The sequence below is a fragment of the Vidua chalybeata genome, chromosome 3 (genome assembly GCF_026979565.1).
Source record: "Vidua chalybeata isolate OUT-0048 chromosome 3, bVidCha1 merged haplotype, whole genome shotgun sequence".
In the NCBI taxonomy this organism is placed as follows: Eukaryota; Metazoa; Chordata; class Aves; order Passeriformes; family Viduidae; genus Vidua; species Vidua chalybeata.
The window spans coordinates 91776078-91796817 of record NC_071532.1 but is presented as its reverse complement, the minus strand read 5'-3'; the positions used below and the strand labels follow the sequence as shown (position 1 = coordinate 91796817).

At 34.2% G+C, this 20740-nt stretch overlaps 1 protein-coding gene across 1 annotated transcript in view; it reads right to left on the bottom strand.

The window, feature by feature from the left end:
• Positions 1-20740, bottom strand: part of CSMD1 (CUB and Sushi multiple domains 1) — a 1092714-nt gene that overhangs the window by 238428 nt on the left and 833546 nt on the right. Inside the window, exons 14-18 of the mRNA XM_053939637.1 lie at positions 19661-19987; positions 17694-17888; positions 12926-13064; positions 8467-8654; positions 332-520 (exon numbers count right to left, since the gene is read on the bottom strand). Coding sequence (XP_053795612.1) covers positions 332-520; positions 8467-8654; positions 12926-13064; positions 17694-17888; positions 19661-19987 — 1038 coding nt within the window. The remainder of the gene's footprint in view (positions 1-331; positions 521-8466; positions 8655-12925; positions 13065-17693; positions 17889-19660; positions 19988-20740) is intronic.

Sequence of the window (20740 nt, the reverse complement as noted above, 5' to 3'; positions counted from 1 at the left end):
GAGTTTAAAATATAAATTAATTTTATTGGCTCTGTGTTGAAAGTATTAGTTGTATGGCACCATTTTGATTCACAGTTGAACAATGGCACTCTGCGAGAATCAGAATTTTACTACTTGTGAATATGTGCCTGTTTTTTTTCAGTACCCCACTGAAAACTAATACAGAGATGTAAAGCATGGCTTTTAATAACAATAAAATAATTTTTAAAAAGTGTGGATCTTGCTGCAATTGAAGGGAGGTGGTAGCAATGACAAACTTAATTAGTTCTGCAAAACAGGACATTTACTTTTGTGGACTTTAAACCTGACATCTGAAGAGCTTGACACTTACCATCACAGCTGGGTAATGCATGATTCCACTGATGGTTTCTTTCACATATGAGAGGTTCTTCATCACTCAGTGTATATCCTGGATCACAGCTGAAGGTTACTGTGGAGCGGATACTAAAGTTGTTACCATGGCGATGGCCATTCACAGGAATTCCCGGGTCAAGGCAAGAATCTGATTCCAGAGTAACACCTGAAACACACAGATTTAAATTTGGTTTTTCACCTTTTTTCAGATAGTAAACAACAAAAAAAACAAAAACAAGGAAGACAGGAGAAAGAACCTCCAAAAGATCCTAGTTAGCATTGCCTGAGAACCAATATGACATATGTAACTCTTTCTCTAGCTGTTGTATGACTCATGGAATGGTTCTACAGTATTAAGTTTCATAGAATAGAGAAGTCCAAATGAAATAGAAAAATACTTGTTCTTTAAGGTATATTTTATCAATCAATTAACAACACCAAACCAATAAAAATACTGGACATCTGAAACTATAGGAAGATACTACAGTTCAAAGTATAAATAAAAATTTTGCTAGCATATAAATCATACTTGATTATTTCATCTATTCAGTTTCTGATACTACAGGACAAGTCAATTTTCCTCTGCATAGTTATGATTATTTGGTACAAGAAGCGATGTCAAAAACTGCAGTTGAAGAGCTCACAAACTACTGAATTCTTACAGATATTATCCTATGCATGAAAAAAAAGACAGATAATATAGCTTTCACAATTGTATAACTCTTATCTGATAGAAAGAGTCTCTGGTAATTATGTCTTTTGGAGAGATTAAATAGTTTTTGGCAAATAAACCTGGAGATACCTACTGAAAAAAACCTCCCTGAAATTATCAAATGAAGGCTCATTAATTGAACATTATACATTGTGCTTCTAGAGATAGTAAATGAGCGTGGAATTTAATAAGATAATGAACAATAATGTATACACATCAGGGAAACAAATAGAGACTCACTATTGGGATGACAGGAATTTCTTTTATTTTCTGTCATTATATGTGGTGAATTGACCTTGACTGGCTGCCTGTCCCCCACTCAGCTGCTCTCTCATTACCCACTTCAACAGTACAGGGGGAGAGAACAAGGTGGAAAAATAACATGAAGAAACACAAGGGCTAAGACAAAGATAATAAGATCACTTAATAATTACCATCACAATCAAAATAGACTCAATTAGAGAAGAAATTATTTCATTTATTGCCAATTAAAAATAGACTAGGATGGTGAGAAACAAAACCAAAAAGTAAAATACCCCATCATCCTCAGCCCTGTATTAAACTTGGCTTGCATGGCCAAGTTTTAGTTAGTAGACAGGGGTGGCTACAAGAGTGGCTTCTGTGAGAAGCTGCCATAAACTTCCCACATGTCCAACAGAACCAATGCCATCTAGCATCAGGATGGGCCTGCTGCTGGCAAGAGCTGAACACCTCAGAGATGGTGGTAGAGCCTCTGGGATAACATAGTTAAGAAGGACACAAAAAGCTGCTGCAGAAAAACAGCAGCCATAGAGAAGAGTGAGAATGTGAGAGCAAGAATTCTGAGACACTAAGGTCAATGAAGAAGAAGAGGGAGGAGGTGCTCAAGGTTTGGAAGCCCCTGCAACCCGTGCTGAAGACTGCAGTGAAGCAGCCATCCTACTGCAGCCCATGAAGGTCTACAGTGGATCAGAGATCCACCTGCAGCCTGTGAAGGACTCCACTCTGGACCAGATGGATGCTCAAAGGAGGCTGTGATCTTGTGGGAAGTCCACACTGGAGCAGGCTCCTGGCAAGATCTGTGGCCTGGTGGAGACAGGAGCCCACACTGGAACAGCTTTGCTGGCAGGACTTGTGATGTGGGAGACCTACACTGGAGCACTCTGTTCCTGAAAGATTGCACACCACGCCAGAGCCATTAATTAAGAACTCTAGATTATGGGAAGGATTCAAATTTTAAATATTCATGGAAGACTGTCTCCTAGGGGAGGAACCCAATGCTGGAGGAAGAGAAGAGTCTGAGGGGTCTGTCTACCAAGGTGGAAGGAGCAGCAAAGATAATTGTGATAAACTGATCACAACCTTCATGCCCTGTCCCCCTGCACTTCTCAGAAGGAGGAGGTAGATAAAACTGAAAGTGAAGTTCAGCCAGAGAGGAACAGAGGTTACAGGGACAGTGTTTTTAAGATTTGGGCACCTGGGATCTAGCAAGGTTACTCCACCACAACTGCCTTCTTCACAGACATTTCCTAGCTTCTTAGCCCTCTAAAGGACAAAGAAGGTGCTGGTCCTCTCAGCTGCTTGTGCATCTCTAACCGTTCCTGCAGAAGTCGTTCTCTCAGTTTACTGCTTCTACCCTGCCCTGTTTATCCAGGACTACCACACAGCCTTAGGAACAAAGTAGGAGGAGTTCAAAACTAAGGGAAAATTATATTTATCAGGGCATAAAGGGAAGGATTCAGAACTATATATATGAGTGTTGGAATCAGGACTACAAATAAAAATATCATAAATAATGACTCTAGCTTTCACAGAGAAATATTCTCTGTACCCTCCAGCTCTTCTTATAGCTCACTTAGAATTCAGATTGGAAAGCTTATGATCCCGTTTTCATTGGTAACCCTGACATACTTAAATTCTAGACGAATAAGTGCCTCTAGACTAGACTGCATACTCTTAATGCAAATGTACCGTGTTAGTTAACAGTGCATTTTTAGATTCCCTTTGCTTGCATAAAACTGCTTAATAAAGTCTCAAAGAAACCATTTAAGTCTATAATATTCTGCATTGTAAGTGTCCTTAATTTCATCTGCATGAAATTTTAACTTTGATGCACATTAGGTTTTTTCAGATAAATCATATCTCATATTTTGAAATATATTAGTGTAGGTGGAGGTCCACAGCAGCATTCTTAAAACTCCTTCCTCTTAGGGCAGCCTACCACCCCTACCTGAACACATCAGCTGCTTTGGCATTCTGAGTCATACCTAACAGGTAAACTCATCAGGTTCTTTTTGAAATGATAATTCAAAATTACATTGACTCCATTCTTTCACATTTTTGCAAGAACACCCAAAATTTATAGAAAATTTATCAACTTCCAACTTCCTGACTGAAGTAGTAGTGTTAAATAAATAAAATCAGCTCAGGCATCAGTTCAAAATCAGCTCATCAGTTTCATTCCCAGGGAAAAATATTCAGTATGTAAGTTTCAGCAACCATGAATATAGCTGAAAAGAAATATTTTTTATTTGCTTCTTTGCCTGAAGATTTGATTATTTTTCTTAGTAGGAGACAACCTAAAATTAAATAATGGGCAATTCTTTGATATGAGAAATATGGCACAATTGTGGCACAACAGTTATAAATATGGTTGGAAAATAATTGTAAAAAGTTGATTGAGAATGAGCACAGGCAGTAGATCAAACTCTAGGACAGGCTGCAATTATTAGCTATGTGAGACCATGACACCATTATCAGGCTTCACCCCTTGCCTGACAAGTCATACTTTCTCCAATCAAGTACAAACCTTTCAATGACTCCTTACATGTCATATTTTCCACGTTAGCAACATTCTAGTCTTTTTAAACTGTGTCGCAAATTGGACACAATAGTATCCCTAGTCATCAAATAAAGTGAAATAATTTTTGATAAAACAGTCCTGTAAACAAAACAAATGTATTTTCTGAAATTGCATTTGGTTTGTTAGATGGTTAAATACAATGTCTAGAAGATTCAACTTTTTGCAATACTACTACATTTTTCTCTAGATTATATTGGCTCTGTGTGACATCCAAATCTTTTTCTATTGTATCTCTATTTTGTGTTTGTGCATGTCACTTCTCCTTCCCCATTTAGGTTTAGCATGTTTCTTTATAGAATCAAATGGGGTTTTTTTGGGTTTTTTTCACTCTTTCTTCAGTTCATCTAGCTTGTTTTGAATTCCAATCTTCTCAATCATAGTGCTTATTATAATTATAGGTTGGAATCATCCTCAAATTGTAACTATTCTTATATTGTCATCAAAATCATTAACATTTTTTTTTTCACAGCATCATAGAAATCACTTAACAATTTTGGGTGGAAGGAACCTCTGGGGTCATGTAGTCCAACCCCCTGCTCAAGCAAGGTCACCTAAAGTTAGTTGCATAGGTGGATCCATTCCTGGGTGTATTTTTAGCATCAACAAGGATGGAGATTCCACAGCCTTTCTGAGAAACTTTTTCCAGTGCCTACTGTACCTTATTGTACATTTATTGTACGGCAATAATTTAATCCACACTAAATTTCTATATTTTTCTCTGAAAGAGTTCTAAAACCTTATGAATGGCAGCACAGAACTATTTCATCCCCTTTCCATTTCCAAATCTACAAAAGCAGTTAACCTGTCAAGAAAGAAATTAAGTTGGCTTGATATAATCTGTTTTATCAAATTCAAGTCATTTATTTCTTATCATTATGTTTATCAGCTTAAAACTCGTATCTTTCAAGAGCAAAGATAAAACTAATGTCCTTGATCCTTCTAGTCCAAATATCTTCTTTTTTTTTTTTTTTTTTTTTTCTCCATCCTGGCTCGGAAAAGTGTGTGCCCTTCTGAATTTTTTTTTAAACTTCCTTAGAGATTTGAATTTTCAGACATAATTTTCAGTGGAGTGGTCCTTCCACTTGCCTCTCAGTATAGCACAGGGAATTTCAACAGTCCCTGATGAATAAAATATATTTAATTATTTCAGTATTGTGTAGTACCCTCCCTCCATATGCCATACTCTTGCCTTGAAAATGTTCACTTAATTATGTTAAGTGTATGGTAAAAAATATTGTTTTCTGCAAAAGTTGCAAAACAGGAACAAAACGTTTAGTCTTGCCTGTGACAGCTGATTTTTGGTCAAACTTATTTTGAGTAATTTTTTCCCCTTATTTGAATATATTTATAGATATTTTTGTTACTGTCTTTTCTTTTCTTGTGCTTGTAATTGAATATGTACTTTAGATTTTTGTGTCTATCCTAAGAGATCTGTGTTACTCTTTGATTGCTATCTATAGCAATATTTGAATATACCTAGTATCTACATTATTAATTCTTGAGTTACATAATTAAAATAGATTTTTAAATAGCTACAGAAACCTTTCTCAAAAATTAAAAAACAAAATTAAAAAAAGAAACAAAACAAGCACAAAAACCCCTAAAATTAAACAAAACCAAGGAAAAGCAATAACAAAACAAACAAACAAAACCAAAAATTAAAAAAAAAAACCCAATAGTTTTCTGTTGGGCTTTCCATCAATTTCTTTTATAAATGACTTTCAGAATTCATTTGTTAGTACTCAAGGACATTCATCTACCAATCTGCCAAATTTGGTGGTTTAGATTTTTGCAAACCATTAATTTAATAGCCATGTTGCTTCACTCTTTCACTTCTTACCAATCATAAACTCTGTTATTTTATAGAAACTTTCCCAAAATCTGCCTTTCCTATTTAGCCTCAGTATTGATTCTTAGCCATAGTAAAATGGACTGCTGAAACAAAAAAAAAATCTTCCCATTGATTGTATCCTGCTACAGAAAATTGTATGAATCTTTTCCTGACATCCAGACAATTCAACGGATTATCTTTTTTCCTCAAATGAAAAAGTGTTAAGTATTTTGATGCTATGTTATCACAGTTAAAATTGATTGTGGGCTGACTGGTTTCAACACTTTGTCAAACCCATGAAGATTGCATATTTCTGAGCCTAAAAAGTTATTTTCTGAAACCTAATCTAAACAAATACCTCATTTTATACACTGTGAATAAAGGATTATGTCTATTTTTTTTAATTCTGATGATTTTCACTAAGAAAAATCCCAATATTGATTTTGTAGATATTGTCAATGGCCTCAATAAGGAATGTTTTTATTAAGATGAGTAATCTTTGATTTTTAAACAATTTCATTGTCTGTGTAAGAGAATTGTAATGTTTATCAAATATATATTGATATAGAGTGTAATTTAACTGTCTCAACACATGACTAAAATATGATCTATTTTTCAGATAAATTTTAGGATAGAAGGAAATATTAGTTCACAAAAAGCACAGAATTGTAAGGAAAACATTTGAATTGAAGAAATAATTGATCAATTTGCTTTGCAAATCATGTTCTCTTATATTAGGAAAGAAAAAATTCACATATACTTTAATAAACAAAGGAACAATTTACATTACAGGAACCTGCAGATGGAGTATTTCTATATGTTTTCAATTAAGAAAAAGACTAAGATTTCACAACCTACTTCACAGACTGAGGAACCAAAAACCCCCCAGAAAAACAAACAATCAAAAAACCAACCAACCAGCCAAACAAACCCTACTCAAAACACATTACTAGGGAAGCTGAGAGATCGGGAAAATGCAATTGAGACATGAAGAACACTTGCCAAAAGATTAATCACTTTTAACAAAAAATGAATATTTATCAGTAGCTTTACTTAAGAAATATTTTAGGCACGTCATTATTTTTTTCTTTGCTTAGATGCATAAGATGTAATCTACACTGTCTTGCATTAGCTATTTTGAAGTGTCATCGAAAGGCTGAATGACATTTAAGGAGAAGAATAAACAAATTATCTTCACATCCTTCACAATACCTTTAATGGGTTACATATCTATTAAAGCTATATTACAGTCGTATTTTAGCTTAATAGAATATTACTGCCATCTCAGATTCAACTCAGGTTAGCTTATGTTGAACCTTTTATTTTAAGCAGGTTAAGAGTCTTCTGCTTCACAGTGCAGTGATTTACTTTATGATCAAAGTTATGACTATAACTGGAAGATTTTTAAGATACTTCCAAATAAGACAGGTATTTGAACTTCCAAAGAAAATATTCAGAAACTTTTCTTGAAACTCAAAATTGACTAACTTGTCTTCTACAAATGTAAGAAATGTGAAACAAATAGAAGTTCTGTTGTGGTATCTTTAAAATTAGCAACTTCTATAGTTAAACCTTCAAGAAAATACAATTTTAATCTCCTGTGTTCCTGGCAGATTACTCAAGGCTTCAGGTGGGTCTTTCTACCTGGTTTTGCTCTTTAAAAACACTGACATTATCTACTTAGTACCCCATGTTACTAGTTATTGTCATGCCCTTCCCTCTGTGATGTACACAATTGCCAATATAGAGTAAAGGATCACAGAAATGCTGCAAGAGCTCCTGACGCTGACTAGCACAATAAGATAGACTCTGCAGCAAATTTCAGTTGTGCTACATGAACATATAGAACACAAGGCAAAACTGAGACAATTTTAGCTCTGTGTGAAATTTAATGTGAGAAAAAAGACAATAGGAACAGTGAGGTTGTGATTAACTTAAGAAGTCTTGTGGAGCAAATGCACTGACATGGGTGTGAAGCGTTTAGCAAGCTTTCACTGCACAACTTTTTTTTACTATTTGGACAAGTCTTGATGTGGCTATAAAATAAATTTGGACACTATTCCAGATTCAACATTACAGCAAATTTACAGCAATCACATTAGTTTCCAAATAAGAACTACTGATAAAAATGATGTTACTAGGTTGGTACAACTGCAATAAACACATAAGCTCTCTTCAGTAAATAATTAGGTGAATGGTTATACTATCATATAACGACTAGTGTGACTTCAGACCATTTAATATACACCATTTTATGCACTTGATTGAAAAGAAAATGCTATTATGATGATTCTGTAGTTCACATGGAGATATTATTATTAATTTATTTGCATTTTGGAACCATTATATATAAAGTGTCCAAGTCTGTTCAGCCCTACAAAAACCAGAGAAAGAGAAAAAGAGAGAAAGTGAAAGTTAGAGAGAAGATAGGGGACACCCAAACAATATATGTTTAACCACAAGGTAAAGATTCTAAAATTACTTTGCATTTGGTTAAACAACTAGGTCTGTAAGGACTCTGAATAACATAAAAGAACTCATGAGGAAAAAACTTCCAAAATGAATACTTCCAGAATTATCTGTTAGTACAGCATAGAGTAAACATAATTTGTTCTTACACAAATATAATTACTGAATTTTATTTGTTCTCATTTGTTTGCTCATTTTATAATTGAAGGAGTTTTCTCAAGATTAAATAAAAATCTATTTGAAAAATACCAGACTTACTCTCATAGTGAATTAGGAAACCAACATTGGAACGACTGTTGTCTGTAGTGAACAGCAGATACATATAATTTCCAGTACTAATAAGGAACTGTGGTGCTTGTGTTCCATGGTATTCTCCAATTAATGGTGATGAATTTGCTGGCCCATCTCTGACTTCCAAAGTGTCATAATTAACTTCAGTCTGGAATCTGAAAAGGAATATGCAAGTCAGCTGGTGGATGGATGAATGGTGTTATTTTCTTCAACTGATAGAAATACAAGCCACTTGTAACTGATCAAGAATACCATACATTAAAAAATTACATAGCTACAAATCCATCCATGTATTACTAAGAATAACAATTAAAGAAGGTTTTATAAATAATTTTCCTTGCTTTTTTTGCAGTATCGTAAAAAAATTTTAAGACATTCAGTATACTTCAGATCAGCCATATGACTGGCCTTTAGAAAGACATTTAGGGGGAAATCTGAATACAAAAATGCAAATTGGCTCAAACATGAGCCAATGAAGATCCAAGAAATTTTTTGCTCTCAGGGTAAGAAACAGTTGGACACCCTAGGAACATCTTCAATAACACTTCATTATTTCATCTCAATAATTTCATTATTTGATATTTGCTATTTGGCAAAAGCTGTTTTATAGATAGTCAAGTGTTTAATTTTTCTTTTATCCAAAGATTTTATTCTAACATAGCTTGTTACTTTAATTTTAGGTAATCGTTTTTGTCCTATGAAATAAAGCAGTAAAAATTTATTAGCTCTAAATCAAGCCTTCATTTTGAAATTCATTACTAACTCATTACAATAAGCATGACTTCCTAGTTTACTTTAGTGTGTCAAAAAAAAAACCCAACAGGTAACACATACTAGAATGCAAAGTAAGGAGACTAATGAGGGTTGATTTACAAGAAAAAATAACTTTAAAATCAACAGCAGAGTCAATGTGTCTACCAATCATTAAACCACATCACATTTCTTCAGTCCATAATGGATATCTATGTCATCTACTACTAGTTCTTAAATCAAACAGCACAAACCTGCTCTTTCTCAAGATGAACTTGAACTGGCACTTTTTACATCAGATGCTTTTCAAGATAATTTGTGGTTATATCAGATTCTGATATGCTGTAGCATTTAAACCATGCACACATAAATTTTCCTGTCAATGAAGTTTGTGCTATTACACAGATATTTACACTGCTCGAAATATATTTGCATGCAGACTCAATATCCTTATTTTCATCTTTCAGAAATGCATATGTTGTGAGATTTTTCTCTTCTATTCCCATAAGGCTTGTTAGTTGAACTTCTGAGAGCAGCTGAAATCCCTAAACAATACAATATGTTTTCAAAGCCCTTAACTGTCTTGTCAATATGGGACACATGTAGTAGTCTAGAAATAAGAAACTGTATTCTTGTAATTAAAGAAAAGTGCTTAATATTAAACACTCTAGAAAGGAGAAATACATGTGACATTCCTTTGAAGTGTAAATAAACTTTATACTTTATTACAAAATGATGACAGAATGACCAAGCTCCCATCCCATTACATTTTCCAGAACAAATAGCATTGCTCCTTTAAAAATATTTTTACAAACACATCGATATTGGTAATAACAAGTTCAGTATTAGCCAGTATTTAGTATTCTTTCTAGTTCTTCTCTCACAGTTACCTGAAAACAAAAGCACAGCCATAAGTCAGAAAGCTTTTGCTTTGCTATCAGAGCTAATGACTGCTTGGAAACTGACTTAGGCACTTTGTATCATTCCTTCCTCTTCACACAGAAAACTCTAGATTTATGGTGCTTTATTTGGTTAAGCTGGATAAAATCCAGATGATTGCTTTTACTGCTATCTATCCACTCTGACAGTGGAATACAGGGCTTGCAGGTTTGCTAATACATTAATCATTTTCAGGACCCACTTCTGGCAATGAAATCATCTAGAATGGAATGGCCTACATCCACACTATTACATACATCCTTCAGCCTCTCTAAGGAGGAGATACTATTCAAATTCCCTATTATGAATGGTTGCTTGCCCACAGTAAGTCCTGGCTCTGTTTGATAATTATTTGGGAGAATGCTAGTTGACAAACTCAAGAAGCATGTTGGACACTATTTCAACAATTTAGCTGTATAAACACATGAGGGTTTGTGTCTGGAAAGGCTCACTTAATTTACGAAAATAGACAGTTACAGAGGGCATCACAAAAGTGCTTAACAGTTTTTCAGTATACTTCCATAATTTCACAGATTATACATTGATTTATCCTGCAGCAAAATGATGAAAACAGACAGATACAGCTAGGCTGCTTTAAATACTTTATTTGTACTCATAATGAATACACTCAAGATTAGTAATTGAATAGTTAAATTATTTTGACAGTTATGTTTGTGAGGCAAACTAATTAGGAATAAAGTGCTCTCAGCCAGCAATTGCAGTTTTCTTAGCAGGGCAGTATGACAACAATGGATGGCAAACCCTTGCTGGAGACAGAAACCAGAAAATAACTCAACAGCAATTGCTACTCTGGCAATGATCTTTATTCCCAGTAGATTCCTGCTCATGTCAAATTCAAATGTGACTTTATAATTCACTTGTCTGATTTTGAGGGTTTAAGGGAATTAATTGTCTTTTGAATTGGGCTGGGTTTGTTGCTGGTTTTTATTTTCAGTCTTTGCACTTTCCCTAAAGGATAAATCAAGACAATTTGTTAATGGAAGTTCTTCATCGCTATTGAAAATATCTAATTAAGGCTTACATTTTGGGTTTTAAGTTTATTTTAATGTTTATTAGCTTACTCATATTACTAAGAGGTAGGATATTCTCCAAATGAACATAGATAATTTCAAAAAGACTTAAAGGATGTTGTGTTATACTATTCTTCATACAGTTGGGTTGGTTTTGGATACAGAGGTTAGTTGTATAAATTATCAAACTATTTTTTATCAATATTCAAAGTACCAAAGATCTTCAAGTCAGCCATTCTTCTTCTACCCCTTTCCTCATGACTTGACTCAATTAGATTTTATTTTTCTGTTACCCTTCCAGGCATTAGGCACAATTTGAAATGCAAAATGTTTCAATGTACAATAATCATAGGGTCATGCAAGCACTTGCTGCTACTTCTGGAAAGTTTCTAAGGACTCTGGAAAGGCATATTTGCCTAGAAACATTAAAGCTTCATTAGCTCAAGAGTGAGATAATTTACATTATTAATATAACATTTGTACAAAGCATTCTGTTAGGTATGTCTTTGAAGCAAGTCATATAGAGAAGTATAAAAGGGTTCCATTTTCCCCAAACTAGGTCAAACACTTGACAAAAATATTTTATTTGTTGATTAATTGAAAAAAATCAACTACTGATTTGTAATTTGCTAATGTTATATCAGACAACAAAGTCAGTCTTTCTTGTAAGCAATAAAAAAGGTTTTCCATGGAATTTTTAAATTGGGTAACAAAGCCTTTGTGTTGACAAAAGAAAATAATTTTATTGCAAAAGCAAGGTTATATATTAACATAACACTTTTAATACATAAGCATATGTAATATGTTAATACAACACTTTTAAAACATAAGCATAACATAAAATTTATAATGTGATGTAGTAAATTTAGACAATTTTCTAAACCTTCCAGAAAAGTTCCATAAACTGCCAAAGAAAAGATGGAAAGGTTTTTTCTTTGTCTACCAAAACCAACATGCTGAATGGCAATTAGGGAACAGCAACAGAATCCATTTGCTATTAATGCTGAGATAATGTTGAAGTAGATTAATTGTGTATCTGCTGCACTTCAAAAATTATATTTGATCAGAATTCTCCATTTTGTAAACTCCAAGTTCTTGTTTAATGTCATTACAGCTCAATTTGTACACAAAGCTCCAGAATTCTGCAATGGAATATGTGTGTGCATCTGTCTAAAATTCAGCAAATTGATTTTTTGAACTGCACCGAATGTCACAGAAGCCTATGTTTCTCATTATTTTCTCAGAAATATTGTCATCACGCTGTTAAGGTCATGCACATTCAAACATCTGCAACTTCAGACAATGCATTTCCTTTTATAAAATTTAAATGCTCCATTTTATAACTTAAACTACTATTTCCATTTAAGAAAACATCCCTGAAAACCTCAGGCTTCTGAATATTAATTAAAAAAATTGCAAATAAATATAAACCTATAAATACTATGAAGTCTTTAATGAGAAAAAAAAGTCGGCATCTTAAATTTCTCGAACTTCCTGCTGAGTACCATAGAAGCAAACAACACATTAGAAAGCTTTAATTGCCTACTCGTAGGAATAGTATTGTGACTGTTGCACTGAGGTTCCTTTGTGTGGTTTGAATTCTTAAAGTATATACTTATTTTCTGTTTCATCCAAAGAAACGATTCTCCAATAATAAAACAAGTGTTTATGCTCAGACCTCACTTCTTTAACTTTATGATACTCACTTATCAAAGGTGATCTTAATGGAATGTCCCGGTCTTGCTTCAATCACCCATTCACAATTAAGTGAGTCCTTGTAATATCCTGGCCACCCTGGCGGCAAGATAACACCACTCGATGCTGTCAAATGGCCACCACATGGTGCTGAAAGAAAAAAAAAATGTATATTTGTAACATACAAATTATTTCTAATATATTATATATTCAAAGAAATTTAAAAAAATAAAATTAAAATGCATAGAAATATGGTTAATATAATTTTAATAGTTTAACACAGTACTTTGATTTCTTCAGACTCATAAGGCCTGCCATGTGTCTTATAAAAACTTATTACTCTCTATATGTTTTATTACACAAAGCATGGCACTTGGGTCTGCCAGACTTCCTTCTGTAGAAAAGCACAGTATCTTATTAAAAAATGATACTGTCTCATCACATTTAGATCCAGTATGATTCCACATTGACATGGAAACATCAGACAAACTGTTCCAAGTAATTATTACCGCTGTTTTGTGCCACCTTTTTGAGTAATCACTGAGCTCAGTAGAACTGGCAGTTGTAAATATTCCGTTGGACCATAGAATGGTTTAATTTGAAGGGGATGTCTGGAAATCATCTAGTCCATTTCCTGCTCAAAACAACAGATTGCGCAGAAACATGTCCAGTCAGGATCACGCCTTTCCTCCAAAGTCAAACACTCCCCAGACTTTCTGGACAATCTCTTTTAATGTTTGCTTACTCTCACAGTGCAAGGTTTTTCTTATCTTTAAACTGAAATCCATGTATTTCAGTTTCTGTTAGCTGCCTCTTGTCTGGTCATTTTGCACCACTGAGAAGAGTCCAGCTCCACGTTCTTTAAACCATCCTATTAGTTATCTGTACATATTAACAAGATTTCTCTTGAGTCCTGAGCCTTTTCTTTTCCAATTGAGACAACCACAGTTCTTTCAACCTCTTCTTGTATGACAGATGCTCCAAGTCCTTACTTATCTTTGTGACCCTTCACAGGACTCACTGCAATATGTCCACATTGCTCTTGTAATGTGAATCCCAGGAGTGCACACAGTGCTCCCAACACAGTCTCACCAATGCTGAATAGATGGGAAAGATCTGTCATTTATTTTCAGCCCATTTCTCCTGCCTCTCCCATCCCTCTGAACAGCAGCACAAACATCTGGAACACCAGCCACTCCCACCCATTGTCTTCAGACTTGCTCAGATTACATTCTGCCTCAGCATTCAGTTTGGTACTGAAGGTTTTAAACACTATTGGATAGGGGATTGACCCCTGGGCTACACCTCTATGAATTAACCTGCAGTTGTGACACTACCTACAATTCTATGAGCTAAATAGCTCAGTCAGTTTTCAGTCCACTTCACTGTTCACTTCTCTAGTCCCTACTTCATCAGTTTGTCATTGAAAATTTTGCATGACACAGTGCCAAACACGTTACTAAAACTGAATATCCATTACTCTGCCCTCATCCATCAGACAGTTCATCTTAACACAGAAGGCTATTAGGTTGGTCAGGCATGATTTTCCTCTTCATAAATCCATGTTGATTACTCCCAGTCACCATCGTTTTCTTCATTTTGTCCTGGTTTGGCTTGGACAGAGTTAATTTTCTCGCAGTAGCCTTGAGGGGGCAGAGTTTGGAGCTATGTGGGTGCACCTGGGTGGTTATTCTGTACCACTAACACCATCTCTGAGGGTCAGAAGTCAGGGACTTCACTTGCAAGAAGAAGAGAATGTGACATGGGGTGGAGGAAAAACATGATCAGGAGGATCTGGGGGGGTGTTTTGTCTTTGCCTCGGTGGCCACCCACACATGGAGGTTGGTTGGTCAGTCAGGCAGTGGGTGAGCACTTTTTTGTATGTAAATCACCCTCTCTTGTATACTTTTGTTATTAATATTTTTGCTCTTACTATTTTATTTCATTGCCGTTTTTCTGTCTCAATTCAGAATATTTGCCTTTTGTCTAAGGCACCCGTCTCACAGGAGGGGTGGAGGGGAAAGGAGCAGCTGCATGTGACTTAATTACCAGCTGGGTTTAAACCACAGCACAGGGTTTGGAAATGGTCTCAAGGAATATTGTTGCCTTTCCCAGTGATAGAGATAAGACCTGTAGCTCTTCAGATCTTTCCTCTTTCTGTTCTCCAAGACTTTGCTTTCTTCCAGACCTCAGGGATCTCCCTGGTTTAAATCAGCTTCCCAAGATATTGAGTGACCTTGTGATGTCATTGGATGGCTTATTCAGAAATCTTGGCTGGATCCCATCAGACACATTCCTCTATGTCAAATTTGTTTAAATGTTCTCTAACCTGATCCTCCTCCATAAAAATTAAAAAAAAACCAAAAGAAAAAAAAAAAAAAAAAAAAAAAAAAAAAAAAAAAAAAAAAAAAAAAAAAAAAAGTATTGCAAGAGGGCTGTGAAAATGACAGGGCTGTACAGGGGCATTTTTCAGAGCAAAATTAAAGGACTTTGGAGCAGGATTAAGCAACAGCAGAAATGACAGAACAAATTTAGGAAAACATGAGTCCCTTAAAAATTTAAGCTGTCATGGCACAGGGCCTTGGGATGTTATGTTTTACTAAAGGCTATGGCACAACAGAACACAGGAATACTTTCAAGGTCAGGTAAATTTATCTTAGTATCATTTATATTGTCCTCATAGAAGAGGTCAATGGTATCATTATCAGAAAATTTCACATTCAAGTGAAGGTGAATCTTGCTAGATTTCTTCTGTTTTTCTAAGTAGTGACAAACCAGCCTTTTATGTCACATAAAAATGGATGGCAACTTGAATTTGTGAGTTACAAATCAATATGCCTAGTTTTATTAAAATGTTTTTAGCAACACAAAAAAACTATTCAGAGAGATTTGTTTTATTTCACTTATGACTTGTACTCGTCTCTAGGAATTTTTTTCCAGATTTGAATGATAAAAGCAACCCACAAATCCTGAAGCGCACTGAATTTTCTTTGAAGCAAAATGAAAGGCCAGAAAAATGGCATTTACCTTACATGAGTATAGTTAATGAGGAAATCAATTTATTCCATAGTGTTTTTTAAAATTAAATTTCATCATACTATGAACAAGAACAGTCATAAGATTGTTGAACCTTAACTGATTATAACACTTCATGTACATAATTTACTTCATGTATTTCAGAAGTTGCTTACTATATGTATAAAAAAATACAGAGCAGAGCAACAACAAATAAAACAATAGTAGTTCAGAAATCTCAGACAACTAGAAGCAAACTAAATCATGCTTAGGATTCTTAGTCCCTAATCCAAGCCCAGAAACTCCTTCAATTATCAAGATAATTCACATCAGAAAGGAACATATCCTGAACCTAACTACTTCCTTCTATAAAAGAAACAAAGATCAAAATCTAAAAAAAAAAAAAAAAAAATTAAAAAAAAAAAAAGTAGTATATTAGTTTGATATTGGTTTGATCTTTTCCTCATTAAAAACCAAGTAAACATTCCAGAAAGTTCCAAGAAAGGATAACTGAGGGGAACCTATGTATTTTCTGGAAAAGTAATTTCTGTAATTTTTTGTCTCTTTTTTTTTCCCTTAAAAGTGCTCATCATTCTTCCTTTATGTATGCATTTTCAAAAATAAAATTACACAAAGATTACACTGAATACTTCAACAATTGAATTCAGAAATGAGAAAAAAATCTTCTGACAAAAAACAGCACCCTACTCCCTGCTTTGGAGTGAGCTGGGTTTCCTCTAAGAATAAAAGAACCCTGCTCCATTGTGTAACATACTTTAATCAGGGTAAGAAATTTTGCTAGTACAACATCCAGGTTCACATACACTTCTAACAGACTGCAGACATGGGAGGGTTGTTCAGTATTTTTAAATTTTCTTTGAAATGCACAGTCTTATGAGAACTGAGTTCTCAAACTGCCCAAATAACAAGAAAAGTTATGTGATCCAGATCCTTAATTGCAGTGACACTGAAATTAATGGAAATGTGAGATTTAGAAGGTTTGGATTAGTTGTCTCAAAAAAAACCTTTTAATCTGTCTATGTATCTATTGTTTAATAAAATGCATACATTTTGAACATGACTTTGAAAAAACATACTTTAGTCATTTATTAAATGCACTCATCTGTCTTGACTTTAGGACCTATCAGTTAAGCATCAAGCAATTCTTCGTATTGTATTTCATTCTAAAGAGGGTTTTAAACCTAAGTAGAGATCATCTTAGTCTATTTAATTCACCTAAGAAAGGATAAGCAAATAAATTTGGAAATTTTTGGTAATATCATGGATATAAAACATAGCTCTGGTTTTCACTATATTTCTCAGAAATAAGTGTACTGCAGGTTATAATATTACACACAGAAATTCAGGTATACTTTAATTTTGAGAAAACTAAAGTGGTATATTTTCAAAAAGGCCTCCTATATAGAAGCTTTATTTACTTCCTGTGTGGTAGATAATTGTTCTTCAGTGTGCTGCAGCCAAAACTGTTATAGCAGTTATAATTCACAACCGAGTAATGATGGTGACAATCAGAAGTTGGAAACAATAGCAACTAGATTTTTAGAATGCTAATTTATTCCAAGAATACAAAAGCAAGCTATCTTGTTTCTATTACTGTGCCCTCACTTGACTGGAAGAGTGTTAAGATGAATTAATAACTTCAGGTAAAGCAGTCTTATTTATGTGCAAAATGTAAAAAGTAAGCTAAATTTAAATAGTATCATTATTCAAACTGTAGGTGCAAAGTAAAGATTGTGCCCTTACCTTCACAACGTGGGACAGTGGAGCTCCATACTACATTTCCATCTTGCATAATACAGGTTATGGATTCAGAGCCCTGAGTCTTCACAAAGCCATCATCACAGTGAAAGGAAACAGAACTTCCCAGAAGGAATCTGTCTCCAAAACGCCTCCCATTTATAGGAATGCCTGGATCGTGACACTCATTCTGACCAAAGGCTAATAAAAACATAGTAATAATACTGGTAATAAAACTCACAATAATAGTAATAATAAAAACCATCCCATTAAACTTTGTGTCTTGTTTTTTGGAGGAGGAAGAGAATACTATTTCACTTGTAATACAGTAATATGTAACGCATATAACATAGTAATGTAGAATTCAAAGCATAGAAAATTTCTCAATAAAAAGCTTCAAATCCAACGACGTTCACACACATGCAACATAGTCAGAATTCAGAAGGTTTTAGATATATGTGGCTTAGATACACAAGAATAATTTGCCTAAATTTTCCTGTGGACAAATTCCAGCCATTTTGCCTCTAACATAAGGGAATTGGATTTGTTTAACCTGAAGAAAGGGAGGCTGAGGGAAGCCGCTATTTATCCCTACAACTACCTGAAAAGAGGTTGTAGCAAAGTGAGTATTGGCCTCTTCTCACAAATACTAAGTGATAAAACAAGAGAAAATGGCTTCGCCTTTTTTATTCCTGCCCTATTTCTAAGGACAAAAATTATCCCTTCCTATAAAAGCAAAAGACCAATTTAGGCATCTAAGACTTAAAAAAAGATTGAAATCAATGAATTCCAGCTTTATGTGGGGAATCTTTCCAAATAATGCAATAAAACACCTTGGCCACAAACACTATTTTAAATGACACAACACAGAAACAATTCAAAAGGTCTCAAAGACAACTTTATTGCCAATTAATTTCTATAATCTTAGAAGATAATTTCTTCAGTTAAAATTATAACCTCTGTATAAGTAGCAGCTTTGAATGACTCGTAAAACTTTTAGGAGAGTTAGCAAACTATGGCAAATGTAAAAATGTTTTCTACATGACAATGCTGTTACTAGTTTTCTATTGAGAGTACTGCTTAGTAATATATTTTTATATAAACAAAATAAAGGGCCATCTGTAGCCAGATATTTCTTAGCCTGGTTGCCCAAACAGGAGAGACTTATTTCTCAGTACCTCTCTATACGTACATGACCAGTAGGTCCAGATTTAATAACTTTTGGACTGGTTGTCCAGTTACAATTAAACTGTACATTTGAGAATTGCTTTCTCAAATGCAGCACTTTCTTAAAATTCATAAAGGACAGGACCCAGATAGAAGAATTATTCTAAATTCATGTACTCTTGTAGGAAAGACTTCTGTGTCAGTTCAGCTGCGTTCTAGACACTGGAAAAAGCACAGAGTGTAACTGCTATGTGCAATGCAGAAAAGAGATCTCTATTTGTAGGGGTTTGTATTCATATATTCCACCCCATTCAACTAGGAAAAAAACATACAAAAGCAAAGCACATTCCCAGAACTATTTATTTGCATTGATGATTACTTTTATGCTTTTATGATTAATACCTCAATATTTGGGATCTAAGATTAATACCTTTATGAACTTATTCTTGATGGTTCCATTGAGAAGTATATTAAATTACATGCACTGGATACTTTGATGTGAAAGATCTGGACTTTAGTTACAGGATCTGCATTTATGCAGCATGAACAAAAAAGACAAATAATAAATAATTAAGGGAATGCCTCAGCACTATCACAATTAAAATAAATAAATTATAAGGATTCAGATAAGCTAACAAATACAAGGAAGACATCTGAAAACAGTGTAATTATACAATCATAACAATTTACTTCTGAAATAGAAATAGAAATAAATATAAATATGTTAAATACAACTATATTCTCTGCTTTAATTAATATGACGAAAGCATAAAACTAGGCATAAGATAAAAAGCAGAAGTTCTTACTTGTGTAAGTGATATTAAATCCTCTTCCAGTGGTAGAGTGATCTGACTGAAATTCAAGTCTTACTATGTGCCCACTACTAGCCAATTGAGAAGGGACCTCATTTCCAGAAAATGTGCCAAGAGGTGGTAAATCTGAAATCCCATCATCTTTGATTGTAAGGTAGTCAAATTGGGGTTCTACATCAAAGTCATTGAAAATCAGATGGATTCTGCTTCCTGGCTCTGAGATAATTAACCAAACACAGTTCATATTGTTCCCATATTCCTCAGGATAATTTGGAGAAAGAATAATTCCGGATGGTGTGGTGAAGTTGAAGAAACATGAAACTAAAGGAAAGAACAATAATATTCTCAAAATATTATCTACAAATGTTATAAATGTTTGTATTTTTTTTTTTTTATTATTGTGGAAAAGGATGATTTTGAAGTCTGGATGTCAAAACTACTACACATGCAAGCAGAAAATGTTTAACACTTTCAGAACAGTTCTCCAATGTTTTTTTTCCCCAAGTGAATCCAAGTGACTGAAGCAGGGCCTGCAAGTGATTAGCATGCAGTGGAATACCAAAGAAAGCAAAAATAATGTTTGATGCATCAGAATTTGCAAAAACTTGTCAGGTTTGTTCTAAAATGAAAATGTGATCTCCAAATTTGAATTATTTTCTTTTCCAAATATGCATTAAAATGCATTCAACTATCAAAAAAAAAAATCAAGCACGAGGGCCAGTTTTGTCTGTAGTATACAAACTTCATACTGATGCAAATAATGGTGGAAATTCAGATGTGACTGAATGAAGAAATCTTAAGAGTAAGGTCTGAACTTATTTTCTTAAGGTCTGAACTAATTTTACCCTAGTTTCCCTTTGAAGGCTTAAGCAAAACCAAAAATTATTCATAGCTATCATCTTTTTTTTTTACTCTTTTGAGCCAATTTTCATCAAGACATTGACTAACTGGTTTCAGAGTCTTGACCTCGTGACTGGTACTGTAAGCAGAAGTACAGTATATTCACAAAGGGGAAGACTCACTGAATATTAGTTAGCACAAAGGACAACCATTATTCAGCACTTCAAATGTGTC